General features: G+C 38.3%; 1 protein-coding gene across 3 annotated transcripts in view; it reads left to right on the top strand.

Moving 5' to 3' along the window:
- BTBD8 (BTB domain containing 8) overlaps window positions 1-15,178 on the top strand; it is a 78,818-nt gene that overhangs the window by 18,099 nt on the left and 45,541 nt on the right. For all 3 annotated transcript variants that reach the window (XM_050962087.1, XM_050962088.1, XM_050962089.1), the window contains exons 3-4: window positions 7,375-7,652; window positions 8,593-8,710. In XM_050962087.1, the coding sequence (XP_050818044.1) occupies window positions 7,375-7,652; window positions 8,593-8,710 (396 nt within the window). The remainder of the gene's footprint in view (window positions 1-7,374; window positions 7,653-8,592; window positions 8,711-15,178) is intronic.

The raw sequence follows: 15,178 nt of genomic DNA, 5'->3' as shown, positions 1-15,178 counted from the left end.
TGATATTATTGCTGAAAACATCCCTCTTGTCTTCCAAAATATCAACAAACAAAGTTAACAAACCTACTGCTTTATGAATGTGTGGTTTATAAACTTTGAAACAGGCAGTCTAACTCACTCAATTTTTACTGAATTATGGAAGTCAAACCACTATGTAGACTGTTAATTGAATAATGGGGGGGAAAAATGAGAAATTTAAATTGTCTGACATAAGAGGGAAAAAATCCATTTATTTTGACATGAAGTATAATGTGTTCTCAGAAGAGCAAGTTTAACAGAGCTCTACCTTAAAGAAGGGGAGAAATGTGAGAGGCTGTATGGAGCTCCAGCTTTGGGTTACTGCGAAGTGTCCAACACAAAAACTTTCATGTTTTTTCTCAATGAAAACAAACTTTTAAAATAAACAGCTTCTAAAAATGAGTGTAAATACCTTAAATGACAAGTGTGAACAGACTGCCAAATTTTGTAAAATGAGAACATTTCTATTAGTTAGGAATTGCTTTTTTGCATGTAGGTTAATGTACAAGGAAAACATTTAGTCTGCTTCTCTTCCTTGTTAGAACTGTCTGTCTTACATGCTTACTTCATAAAAGAGAAATATTATTATATGGATATAAACATTTGCAAAGGACGGAGTGTAATAGAGATTTGATGATAAAGCTTCGCATTTACTCATTTGTATTTGAAATACTCCCAATTTTTGTAGTGAAAGTTGAGGACGGAGCAGTATACATGTGAAGTTAAGATTTTGTTTGGGAAAATTCAATGAACCAATGGATTGTTGCAAAGATACTATAAGGAATCCATAGACTTGTAATAAAAATATCAAAGATGGACAGAAATCTTTCACTGGGAAAGTGCACTAGTGGTTGCTTAAGGGTCAGATCTTGCTCCCACTGGAATGAGTGGTATAATTCCCACTGATTTCATTGAGAACTGAACTCTGACCAAAGTAAGGAATAGAAGCAGCTGACGCTTCATTGTGTCTGGTGAGAAGGAATTTGAAACAAGTCTGACTCCTTAAGACAAGCGATCTTCTGAGCTGCAAATGCTGGCCAGTAGCTCCTTTTAGTGTAGCAAGGTGTAAAGGACACAGCAAATTATAGGATTGGCTTTGATTGCCAGCTGGATCACCTGGTCAAGAGTGAGTTGGGCCTAATCCACACTAGAAGAAGTTTGCCGGTGTAGTTGTTTCTGCAAACTTCGTAGTGTAGATTCAGCCTATACTAGTGTGTTTGTTTTTTTTTTGTTGTTTTTTTTTTTAAAAGCTTTTGCTGGTTTAGCTTACACTGGGTCACCAAGTGAAATCAAATATACTGCAAAAAAGCACATTTATGTTTGTATAATCACATCTACACTAGGACTTTTACTGGCATAGAAATGACTTTAAAAAAAACCCTCACTCTTCACTGATGTTACTATACTGGTAAAAGTTGTGTAGAGCTGGCCTCCATCTTAGCACATAGTCATAACTCACAAGGTTTAATGTGTTGCAATAAGCGTAAACATGAAGCATTCTGGAGCGGTTATGGACAGCATTTCAATATCAATATAACTACTTTCTGGAGTAGTGGGAGTCATAAGTTCTGTTTTTGCTCTCCACAGTCCTTAGTGAAAACAATAGTGCACAAGACTGTAAAACTTGTAAATAAAGGAAATAGGATCTATTCTGTGTCCACTTATTTTGTCTCCCAAGAAAATAATCTACTTCTGGGATCCAAACGTTTGTGGCCACTTAGAAGTTGTGACAGTATCTTTTACAGTGTGTCAGTATTTCACTATCACGGCAAAGTGGTAGAAATCATCCACTTCATAGCAGACGTATCTTTTACAGATACGTTATAGATTTGTGTTCCGATAGCTTCTTGCTGTTCATATACTTTACAAAGAATGAAATATGCTTACTTTGACTTATCAGTTTATTTAAATACATTATTTATCCTGAAACCTGAATTTAAAATAGAATTAACTGTCTTCTGAAAGTACTATTCTGCCTAAATTAAGCCTCAGACACATTTTTTACGATTTTCAAGTTTGGTTTTGTACTCAGATTAGAAAGCCTTCTGCAGCTTCCTACTCGGCCTTTTGAGGTCTCAATCATTGAGCCTATTGAACAAAGGGAAGTGAAATGGTGGTGAAGAATTCTAGGACCACGAATGTCTGAAGATTCTTACTTGTCATTCATTGATTCTTTCACAAAAAGAGTGGATTTGAATTGGTGCTGTTGGCTTCCCCACCTGCATACCATTATCTAGCAAAGGCATAGTTATAACTTCATGCAAGAGACGACAGAAGTTGTTTAGAAGAGCTCATAGGCACAAATTAAAACATTCACCTCAACCATTCTAAGTTAGCCATTGCAGCAATAGGAGAGAAACAATTGTCTCAGAGAAAAATGTATATTCTGATTGCAAGTACATTATATGAATAAGAGAAATGTATACTTGCTGCTCTCCAAAAACTAAGTTATTCAGTATAATGTTTCTCAGAAACACGAGTGATACAGCTCAGTTCAGTATCTAACAATCTAGGCTTGGGCATTTATCAAGAAATCTTATTATTCTTGTTAGTGAGGGTCATAATCTCAAAATTAATGCAATCAAAAAATCACTGTTTTAATTATATTCTACCTGTTTCCTAATCGCAAGAAAACCAGACAAACTGAGGCATATGTGTGACCTATAAAACATAGACTAATTCTCTGAAAAGACAAAGTGCAACCCTTGAACTGAGTAACTTAAAACAAACAACCCAAAACCTCTGCTCAGGCAGGGACAGGAACTGACTTCTTTCTCATTTACACTAAGGTATTTTTATTAATTTCCGTGGAATCACTCCTGATGCTCATTTAGTGTATGAACCAAATGGGTCCCTTTGTGCTGTAAGATGTAATATATCTGTGGCATGTTGTAAATTATACAGTTAAGTCAACCATAAGCTACCTTCGTTTTCCTAGCCTGTGGAAGCATCTTCACTTAAAATTGGCCCCTGCCGACATAAGTGCTTCCCTATACCAATTTAGTAACACCATCTCCCCAAGTAGTGTAGAGTCATGGTTGATGTAATTAGGTTGACATAGTGTCAGTGTGGACACTGCATTGCTTACGGCGACTATTACTGGCTTTCAGGAGCCTTCCTACAGTGCCCCTCGCTGACAATACAGTTATATAAGTTCTAGTGAAGACGTGCATTGCCAACACACAAAACCAGGTGGGAACATGCACACAGATGATTTAATAAGTGCGGTGGCAACATAATTTTGTAGTGTAGACATGGCCTACATTTAAAAAGTGCAATACCAATTAGTTTATCACTATTATTTTGTCTCTTATGGCCTACAGCAAGTATTTTTAGGGGTGGGACAAAGTCATTGCAATTTCATTGTACTTGTACTTGAGATCTTGTCAGCCCTTCAAGTGATTATCAAGATTTTCAGTTGTCAACATAGCCTAGCTCAGGGAAGAAGAACTTCATATCCTTCTTAATTTAGATGACTGACTGTTAAAAGCAGATGGTAATTCGCAGGCAGAAGTCTCTACACAAACATTTCAGATTTTCTGGGATTATATGATAAACATATACAAGTTTCATCTGACTCCAACCCACAGTTTAAAATGTCTGGAGGTCATTTTCAGATCAGATTTAGAGTGTTTGTGCCACCAAGGAGAATGTACATTCTTTAACACACTTATCAATCCATGTCTAGAGCCAAACAAGGGCTTCTGAGATGGGTTGGGTTTTTTATTTTATTTTATTTTTAGAACCTTCCGAAAGGATTTAGCCGTAGTGCTCTTGCTAATGGAAGGAAATGCTTCCTCAGGATGAGTTTAAATGAATTTAAAAAAAAAAACCAAACTGACTTTACGAAAACCTAATCATATGTCACTTTTGTTTACATTGGTGCTTTAAAATAATTCCTTTCCCTAATATGAGGTTTTACGCCTACTTTTCCCTCAAAGTACATCTGATCAGTTATCTGTGATACCTGTGTATCTCCAATTCAAGTAACTTGTGCTACACAAACCTTCCAGGAAATAATTTTGACCACAATGAGCATTATGCAGCCCACACTCTTACACGAGCACCCTCAAAGAACAGAAAGCAAAGTACTGTTTAATGGTCTTAAGAGCTGGCAAATTGAGAGAACTGGTTGATTATCTATAATGTATGGAACTCTGAGAATGGATCAACCTCAAGTTCTGTCTTTAATAATACTTAAACATGAGGTAAATCAGCCAAAAGTATGGCCTACTATACTGTAGTGTTTTAAAACAAGCTATTACACAGTTGCCGTGTTTGGCTGAATTGGGACAGTAAAGATTTCCAGTCAGAGCATGGAAATTCACTGTCGGGAACCCGTTTTTTTTTTGTCTTTGTTGCACAGAAGAAATATTGGAATTCTTTGACAGCTGTATTAAGATGATGAATCAACCATGACAATGGTAAAGGAGGTGCAGCATAAGGGCCTTGACTACCCATTTGCCTACTGACTAGACTAAGGAACAATACATCTCTCATCTGAACAGAAAAGCTTTTGTTAATTTGACAGTTTGTACAAAGCAGTTCAGATAACACACTGCATATCTGATTCTTCTTTTTCAGATGTGCATCTTTTGAATAAAGGATTTTACAAAGGTATCTTTGCTATAGGAGGACTTGGAAAGATCCTGGAGTGCATGAGAAAAACGATTAGTGGTTTGGTGTCCTCTTACACAGGGCAAGAGATTGGAAACAGTAGGCTTTCCCCTCCTGAACAGAACAGCTAAAGGGACTGAGATAGTCAAAATTTGTGAAAGATATAGTGAAAGCTGATTAGTCCCTGCAAGTAATCTAAGAACCAAGGGACCCTCCATGATACTAGAGGGCAATAAATATAGATCCTATACAAATAAATGCTCTGAGTTACATAGCCAGGAATTCAATAGATTGGCTGCTGTGGCTGGATTTTCAAAACTGGCTAAATTGACTAAAAGTTTCGTAACTCTGGCAAGAAAATGTGAGTAATTATATTTCATTCTTCAGGGTGTGATGTGCTTTATACATCTTCAGGGTGCATGAATGAATTTATTTTATCCCCAGATACATTGCCCAAATGATCAGATGTATTAGGACTATGTGTTTGCAATTGCTGTAGGTAGGATGATAAAATAATGACCTCTTATGGTTTAGGAATTACTCTGTTTCAATTTATTTCTCCTCTTTTGTACATTATATTTGTACTTCCCATGTATGTCACTGGTGAGTAAATCTAGGAAAACTATAACTATCAATACATCATAATAAGGGAAGAGTTTAAGTTTTGGTGATTTCCTTTGTACTATAAGCCTAATGAGGCTCCTCTCTAAGATTTCCCTCCACCTTTCAATTTCAAAACTGGTGAGTCTGACTAGTGAGCAATATTCTTTGTTCAAATAACCTTGAAATTTGATTAAATCTGTTTAAGATACAGAAGAGAAGAATTTTCAAACTGTGCTGATTAATGTTTCTTATTGTTTGTTTGCCAAATCCTAGCTACAAATTCTTTTTTTTAACATAACTTTATATGAGGCTTATTTGGAAAGCTGTTGGATAGATGTAGTCACGGAATCATACCTCAGATGTAGAAAAGTAAATTTCTTAAGACAGCATCATGGAATCCAAAATTCCAAAAGATCATTGGGGTTCTGCTTTTTTGAGCTCCTAGGCTGTACTGAAGCAGAGACCTTGCTGCACAGCTGTAGATATTAGGATCTGGATAGGACAGTGTGCTGGGGATATATATGGAAGTTAAAGACCTTCTCCTCTTGTAGAGGTGCAAGGCGTCCAGCTGTAATTTTGCGAAGTCGGAACAAAGCTCAATGGTATTCCATTGGAAGTTGCCAGCTCCTCACAGTCAACTCTAGGCCTGGCATTCTTTGAAGTACAGTATGCAGGTTTCTTAGGCTGCTTCCACTCTTCTTTCCATCCCAACCCAAAGATGGAAAGCCCTGTAAATATTGGGAGCTTCAGAGTTTAGGAACTCTGCAAGCACCTTGAGGTATGAAGATTTTAAAAATCCATGGGGGGGAAGGGCTTGGAGTCGTACTGATCTTTAAAAGGTCTTGTAACCTCAACTTATCCAGACACATGCTCCCTTAATGCTAGCTGCTCCCAGTACCAGTTTGCCTCCTCCATCTTTTTTTCCTTCTCTGCAGCTTCTCATTTTTTCTTGACTGACATGTATCCTAATAAAAATGTATGGAGTTGTCAGAAGGGGAAGCTACTCCACTCAGCCATAGGACATAGGAAAAGGCCTTTGTCTAGCTTTGGAAGCGTTGTTTTCAATCTCCTCTAGCTTGCCAAGGACCAGGCTATACACAGTCTGCAGAAAAATTTACTTAATTCCCAATTAGACAAATATATTTATTTGTCTAGTAGTCACAAAAATCCCACTTGCCCCAGAGCGAGTGATGTTTAAACACAAAGTAAACATATCTATAAATATGCATCTCCTGAGCCCAGATATGTACCTCTAGCTTTTCAAATGAAACTAGCAAAGCTTACTGTATCTAGCAATGTTGAAGATATGTGTATGAAACTCAACTGTACAAGTAAAGTATCTCAGCTACGCACTTTGTTAAACTATAAAGTCCTTCATCTGAAAGTAATACATCTTACAAAGTAAGTTTGAAGGGAAAATGGAAGGCTGATATTGTAAGAGGGAGGTTTTTGTGTGATTTTTATTAACTGAGTATTTACATACATTTGGTTTTCTTTGAAGTAAAATTTTATACTAAATTTCTGACTTTCTAATCGTTTGTGTTTTAGTAATTACAGTGTTCCTTAATCTTTTTACCTTTCAGTTTTATAAATGTAATGATGAGACTAACATGAGTGAGTGAATTTTATTGTTGGTTCTGCTAAGCTGCACAAATAAATCAGCCATCCTTAATATTGGCTATTAAGAGTGGCCTGTTTGTACTGTAGGGGTCTGTTATTGCTAGTGGATGATAGGGATACACAGGAGTTACGGAGTGGTCTTAAATTTTCTTTTAAAGATTTTTTTCTCCCTGCAGCAAAGAAAATAAGTTACCAAGGAATGTTAGAAAAAGAAATGCAGTGCTACAGCCTGGCATTCTGGTAGTAAATTACACGATATGCTGATACTCTTTTGAAGGCTGCAGTAGTGCACGGCTCTAGAAATATTTCAACACTTATTTTCACAGGTTTTGCACATTTTCAAGTACTCTTAATTACAATTTTTTTCTATTCAGTATACAATTCAAAAGTAACTGTTTTCTTTATATTTTCTTTATATAAGCCTTGTTAAGCATAATATATAAATATGTTTTCAAGCTGTTATTTTGGAACATTTGAAAAATTACATGAATAAACTTCAGTGTCGTCTTCTTCTAGGGTTGTATATTCGTCTGATAAAAACATTAGGGAAATCGAGGAAGAGACTCTGAGGAAAAGAGTACTGGAGCCCAGACAAACACAGGAAAATGAAAGCCTTACATCTGGTAGTCTTCAGAACACTCAAATATCAGGTGTAAAATGCATTGGAAGTGATAAAACGTTTGTTAATCAGCATTTTCTGGACGGAGCCATAGAAAGAGAATTTGTTTGTTCACCTCATACTGAAGATGAAATTCTAGAAGCCAGTCATGCTGAAGGCAATGTAACTAAGCCAGGTGAAGTTAGAATTGTGTGTGGATTTTGCTAGTTACCTAAACACCAGTGTAGGTTTGTTCAAAAATTGTGGGTAAAGTTTATGGTTATTGCACTAACAAGACCAAGATGAATATTCTTTGCTTTGGCCCAGATCATTCCCTCATGCCCTGAGTAAATGCGTGCTCCATAGGGAGCATACAGGAACGTGGTAGAAACTGTATCCCTTGCACTCATACTGCTACAGAATGAAAATTTAGTAACACACCCTGAGGAAGAGAAGCGTTTCACTTAGTGCATTTGCATTGGTGCCAATGCCTCTTCTGAGCTACAGCAGATGTAAGCCCAGGCCCCTTTGATCCAGTGCTTCCATAGTGGGTGGTCCCTCTTTTTCTTAACTGCAGGGAACTTCATTTGTTCCACTGCGTTTCTTGTACATGTAGTGAGTTGGGGGGCAGAGCCAACTCAGTTCCATATAGTCGTGCAAGTGGGGAAATGTAAAAATATCCATTTTTCATTTTATGAGGAGTTGACAGCCTTTTTCTCTGATGGCAGAAGTGAACTTAAACTTCTTCAGAGACCAATCTCCTTGAAACTGTATGTATGGTTTGTATAGAAAAGGGAACAAACAACATATATCTTCACGTACAGCAATAACAGTAGTACTTCTCTTCCATTGAGCTCCAAGTGCCAAGGGCTGGTAGAACTCCCAATATCTCAGTTAAGAGTAACACACAGAATTTATTCCCCACTACTACTAAGTTTGTCTGAAAAGGCTTTCATCAAATGTGCATTTCAGAAGGAAATAAACTGTCTCATGTGAAAGCTGTAGGATGGATATAAAATATGTTGTCTCTTTAGTATGATAGATCCTTTTTTTTCAGATGCCTGAAATTGTTTGCAATTTCAAAGTAATCTAGTATAAATTGGAAGAAATAAATAACTCTTTTCTCCCATTTACAGGTAATTCTGAACTAGAAACCGCATCTGGGTTAGGAGAAGACTTAATGATGCTCTACAAGAAATGTTGTTGTCCAGATATTAATATTTGGATAGAAGGCAACCAGTTTCAAGCTCACAGGTATTTAAATAAGTAATGAATTTAGAATGTAAACTATTTCACCAGCAATCCTTTCTGTATAAAACACAGTTAATGCTACCTAGCTGTGTTGCTCTACCACAGTGTTTCCCAAACTTGGGACGCTGCTTGTGTAGGGAAAGCCCCTGACGGACTGGGCTGGTTCGTGTACCTGTTGCGTCTGCAGGTCTGGCCGATCGCGGCTACCACTGGTCGCAGTTCGCTGCTCCAGGCCAATGGGAGCTGTGGGAAGTGGCGTGGACCGAGGGACGTACTGGCCACCGCTTCCAGCAGCTCCCCCATTGGCCTGGAGCAGCGAACCGCGGCCAGTGGGAGCGGCGATAGGCCGGAACTGTGGATGTGGCAGGTAAATGAACTGGCCCGGCCCGCCAGGAGCTTTCCCTACACAAGCAGCGTCCCAGGTTTAGGAAACACTGCTCTACAGGTTTAATATAATAAAGTATTCTTAACATGATGTCTTTATATTGTTTTGTACTGTTAGAACTACTATAATGGCTCTGCTAGTTTCACCACAGAGACCGGTAGTATTTTTCTAGTAACTGAAGTGCTTCCTTGTGATTACAGCTGTCGTTCTTGTGATAACTTTAAGTCTTGAGAGAAAATATAATGTGCTTTTAATATTGTAGCTCTGTGTTTTTTACTTTAGGTGCGTTCTAGAATAAATTAAAGTAGAATTAGGCTGCAATATATTTATTGCAATAAAACCAGTTAAAGAAAACTAAATACAGCACACTTACAACTTGAAATCCTGTAAACAAATCTATCCTGTCAAAACAAATAAATAAAACTACAAGTCAGTTGATACTAATTAATTCCTCATAAAACTAGCCCAAATAAACAGAAACGTCGCTGGATGGAAAGGAAAGATCTTTGGTGTCCTGAAGATTCCATGTCCATTTTTTCCTCCCCTTGCTACCTGTCCACAAGAGAACAGTGACCACTTCAGTGAAGCAGAGGTGAATGTTGTTTCCTTGTCTCAAGAGATTTACCAGCCCTTGGTAACCCAGAAATCATCACTCTACTTAAGAACCATTTAGGACTCTCATGTTGCAGTTGATAAAGCTGAGATAGCAATTCTCTCCTGTTTTCAGTCAATTTATAACTTTCTGGAGAAAAATATCGATCTGTAGCCACTGGACTCTCTCCCTGCAGTTGTGATTGTTAATTGCACACAAATTGGGAAATCCCTGGTTAGGTTAGGTTAGAATCTCTATGGTGGGGTCCAGTTTTCTGCTGTTGGTTTTGATGTAGGAAGCTAGAAAAGAGCTAATTGGCTTATTTTAGAAAGCCATAAACTCCATGCACATTCCTGAGCTTCCCTTATAGCAAGAGGCTGCAGAGAAATGGAGGAAGCATAAGAGACATGAAAACTAAGGTCAGATCTATGACAGGGAGATCTGGCTCTTTGATGGCCCCATTACAAGGCCAGAATGGTGCAGAAGGGTCGCTGGAATGACATGCATCCGATGAAGTGGGTATTCACACACGAAAGCTCATGCTCCAATACGTCTGTTAGTCTATAAGGTGCCACAGGACACTTTGCGGCTTTCTTGGAATGATATAGAAATTATGGCTGATGCACTCAGAGCAACCTGAGTTCTGGAAGATGTGAACGTAAAGCTATGTCTGCACTGCACACCACTGGCAGCAGCATGAACGTATGTGTAGCTACGTGCTGCAATGAAAAGCAAGCTGTGTTCACACTGCAATGTATAGATGCATGTGCCAGTGAAAGGGGTAAGCTGGAGCTTTTCTCCATTGCCTCCTGTCAGAGCCTATCCCTGCTGCTGAAGTCTTTCACTGTAAAGGGGAAAGACTGGCAGTTCCCTGTGGAAGAGAAGTGGCTCACTCATAGGGAGCTGCTGGAGCTTCCCTGCTGCTGGAGCCTTTCCCTGCTGTGTGGGGAAAAACTTGGGCAACAGGACACTACACTGCCAAAGATAGTAGTGTAGATGGGGGAGGCACTGCTTGAGCATGTAGGGTACATACCCACAGGTTCAGGTGTCTTTATGCACCTAAGCAGTGTCTCATCATTTACACTGCTATTCATACCCATGCTAGGAGGGGCATACAGTGTAGATATACCCTAAAAGTTATTGAGATAGGAACCCCAAATTTATTAGATTATCTACCATCATATAATATCTGTGTAGAACACTGTGGGCCAAGTGTTTCCCTTGATTATGCAGTCAGCTCATTGTGTTGAACTCCACCTATTGGTCAAAGCTTCCTTTATTTAAATAGAAAACTTCTCTCTCTATGGGTTTTTACATTTTTGATGCATTACTTTTTTCCAGTGTACAAGTAAAGAGTAGTAAAGTGAACAAGATGACTTTCTGAGTATTCATCTTTCTCATAGGTATTTGAAAAAGCCAATAATCAGGCAGTCTCTATCTCTTCTGATTTGTCCCGAAGGCAAGCATAAATCCAGATAATATTTTTCAGCTTTGAAATAGTTTTCCATTTTGCTTGCATTTCATTAATATTTTACATATATAATTGAGAAAGTTAGGATAGAGGAAAAAAGTCTTGTTTTCGGAAAATCCATTTAATGTAGCAAGTCAGATTATTTTATTTACTACAGAAGATATGGGAATGTGGTAGGGAGTTTTTGTTTTGTTTTTCTTTTGGGGTTTTTTAAAGTAATGTTGGATGCTGCATAGCTGAAATGATTATGTTGGTTGCTTCTCTTTAGATGAAGTAGAACTGAGAAAAAGACATGTTCTCAGTTTCACAGAGAAATAGAAATTTTAATGCAAGAAGGAATTCTCCTTCCCCCCCCCCCAAAAAAAAAAAACCAAAACAAAACAAAAACCATCTGCAGGAGCTGTCTCAGTTCAGGCCATTATCTTGCCGGGAGCAATGTATCTAGTCTAGGCAACATCAGAAAATATGGCAGTGCATCATATCAGCAGAGAAGTGGAAAACTAGGACATTCTGAAACAAACACGAGAAAATTGGCTGATTGTTTCAGTATCACATAGAGATTTGAACAGTAGAGGGTGTCTTAAAGTGAGTCAGGGAAAGGCAACTTTGGGTATAATTGCAGTGTAGATAGCAGTGAGTTTTATTTATCATCCCAGATTATGAAAAGTGATATCTTCAAACTGCAGGCAATTTCAAGGCCCATCCTGCAATCTTTACTCATGAGAGTATTCCTTACTCACTCAGGTAGTCCCATTAACTTCAATGGACTGTTTGTTTTGAGTAAGGAATACTATTTAAGAGAGGGTTACAAAATTAGGTCCCAAATACTGCAAGAGAACTGCCATTTGGTTGTTGTCCCTAGTGACTTGTATACTTCAGACTGAACAAATAACTCTGCTATGTGGCTCGGATCATAGCAGCAGGAAACCAAGGGCAAGTTTAGTTTCTGCATCTGGAACACATCTGGAACCTATGCAAATGTACATTGTAAAGCATCCAAGAGACACCAGTGTAGCATGTTTAGCTAACATCATAATGCTACTTTTTCACTGGGAAGCTATCTTACTTAACATGTATTATTTAAATGTTCAGTATCATACAAAACAGAGCTTAGCCTTACAGCTTATCTGTTCCTGCTCATTGCTGAAGCTTGTTTGGAGGGGAACTGACAAAAACAAAGACAATATATTTAGCTTGCAGGAGAGTAAATGGAGAAGGTCACATGATCAGAATTCACTTTCACATGCTCGGGGCTGTTTTGATCTATTGCAGCATCCTTGTCGGATTTAGGGGTTGACCTATCTAATTCAGATTAGCAGGATACCAGGAAAGCTTAAATATTGCTGGCCGGCTTGTGAGAGGAACGGAAGAGAGATTCTAGATTGGACATATGGGAGAAGAAAGAAACAATTTGAGAGAGATACCAATATATAAACTGACAGGGGAAGAGAAAGCAAATTGTATGCTGCTTCTTTCTTTATCCTGTACAAGAACAAGAGTGCTTTCATATAATTTAAAAGTCAACAAATTACAATGTATATGAAAGGAAATACCATTCTTATATAGTGTGTAACCTATTGCATTTTCTGCAAAAAGATGTAACTGAAGCAAAGTAACTTTCAAATTTGAAGCTTAATGTCAAACTATAAGAAATAGTGAATGAGAAAATCATCTGCAATTATACTAGCTAAGATAAAATGTATAAAAGCTAGTCCTTCAGGGTATACCCTAATCGTGAGTTGGGATGAGGAAGCAATTTCCACTTGCTTATCGCTTGCTCACTCGTTCTGCCTCTCTACTCCCATTCAAATAATCTAGTATAGCACAGCTAATTATATCATGGGGCTTTTTATACTTTTCTCTGAAGCAACTGGCATTACTAGAGATGGGATATTGAATTGGATGAATGATTTGGTTTGCTTTATGGGAGGGAGAGGAATAAATCAAACATGCTGTTTTACTCCCTATTTTGCTTCTGAGCCTGGGAATATAGGCTATTATAGACTAGAAGGAAATAAATTAGGGCTGTCAATTAATCACAGTTAAATCACACATTTAACTAAAAACAATTGTGATTTTTTTTGCAATTCTAATTGCACTGTTAAACAACAGAATACCAAAAGAAATTTATTAAATATTTTGAGATGGTTTTTCTACATTTTCAAATATATTGATTTCAGTTACAACACAGAATACAAAGTGCACAGTGCTCACTTTATATTATTTTTTATTACAAATATTTATAAAAATATAAGCAAAAGAAATAGTATTTTTCAGTTCACTTCATACAAGTGCTATAGTGCCCTCTCTTTATCGTAAAAATGCAACTTACAAAGGTAGATTTTTTTGTTGCAGCTACATAACTGCTCTCAAATACAAAACAATGTAAAACTTTAGAGCTGACAAGTCCGCTCAGCCTTACTTCTTGTTCAGCCAATTGTAATAACCTTAGTCCCAGATTTGGACCTTAGCGTCCAAAATATGGGGGTTAGCATGAAAACCTCCAAGCTTAGTTACCAGCTTGGACCTGGTACCTGCTGCCACCACCCAAAAAATTAGAGTGTTTTGGGGCACTCTGGTCCCCCTGAAAAACCTTCCCTGGGGACCCCAAGACCCAAATCCCTTGAGTCTCACAACAAAGGGAAATAATCCTTTTTCCCTTCCCCCCTCCAGGTGCTCCTGGAGAGATACACAGACACAAGCTCTGTGAACCCAAACAGAGTGAATCTCCCTCTCTGTTCCCAATCCTGGAAACAAAAAGTACTTTCCTATTCCCCCAGAGGGAATGCAAAGTCAGGCTAGCAATCCAACACACAAATCTCCCCTTGATTTCTTCCTCCCACCAATTCCCTGGTGAGTACAGACTCAATTTCCCTGAAGTAAAGAAAAACTCCAACAGGTCTTAAAAGAAAGCTTTATATAAAAAGAAAGAAAAATAAGTACAAATGTTCTCTCTGTATTAGATGATACAACACAGGGTCAATTGCTTAAAAGAATATTGAATAAACAGCCTTATTCAAAAAGAATACAAATCAAAGCACTCCAGCACTTATATTCATGCAAATACCAAAGAAAAGAAACCATATAACTTACTATCTGATCTCTTTGTCCTTACACTTGGAAACAGAAGACTAGAAAAAAGAAACTATTTCTCCAAAGCTCAGAGAAAGCAGGCAGACGACAAAAGACAAAAGACTCAGACACTCAATTCCCTCCACCCAAAGTTGAAAAAATCCGGTTTCCTGATTGGTCCTCTGGTCAGGTGCTTCAGGTGAAAGAGACATTAACCCTTAGCTATCTGTTTATGACACGCCCCCCAAATTGCAGACAGTGGGGAAGCTCACTGGCGGCGATTTCCTTCTAGAACTTGAAAATAAACAGATTAATACAACACATGCACCTTTACATATACTACTAAGTATATAACTAACAGACTTCTACATTTTAAGAACACTTTTTAACTACTGAATTCTGGGAAACTCTCACGGGAGAGTGCATCAGCTACTTTGTTAGAAGCTCCTGTGATGTGTTGAATTTCAAAATCAAAATCTTGGAGAGCTAAACTCCAACGAAGAAGTTTCTTGTTGTTCCCCTTGGCAGTATGAAGCCACTTTAGTGCAGCATGGTCAGTTTGTAGTTGGAACCGCCGTCCCCAAACATATGGGCGTAGCTTTTCCAGGGCGTACACAATGGCATAGCATTCCTTTTCACTGACTGACCAGTGACTTTCCCTCTCAGACAGTTTCTTGCTGAGAAACACGACAGGATGGAAGTTGTGATCTGTTGCTTCCTGCATGAGCACCGCTCCTATACCACGCTCAGATGCATCTGTGGTTACTAGGAATGGCTTGTCAAAATCCGGGGCCCTGAGCACGGGGTCAGACATGAGCATCGCCTTAAGCTGGGTAAAGGCCTTTTGACACTCATTAGTCCACTTAACGGCATTTGGCTGGGTCTTTTTGGTCAGGTCGGTCAATGGGGCAGCGATTTGGCTGTAGTGTGGTACAAATCGCCTGTAGTATC

This window comes from Gopherus flavomarginatus, chromosome 7, assembly GCF_025201925.1.
Source record: "Gopherus flavomarginatus isolate rGopFla2 chromosome 7, rGopFla2.mat.asm, whole genome shotgun sequence".
NCBI classification, from domain to species: Eukaryota; Metazoa; Chordata; order Testudines; family Testudinidae; genus Gopherus; species Gopherus flavomarginatus.
Note: the sequence above shows the minus strand (reverse complement) of the source record. Positions and strands in the feature narration are given on the sequence as shown.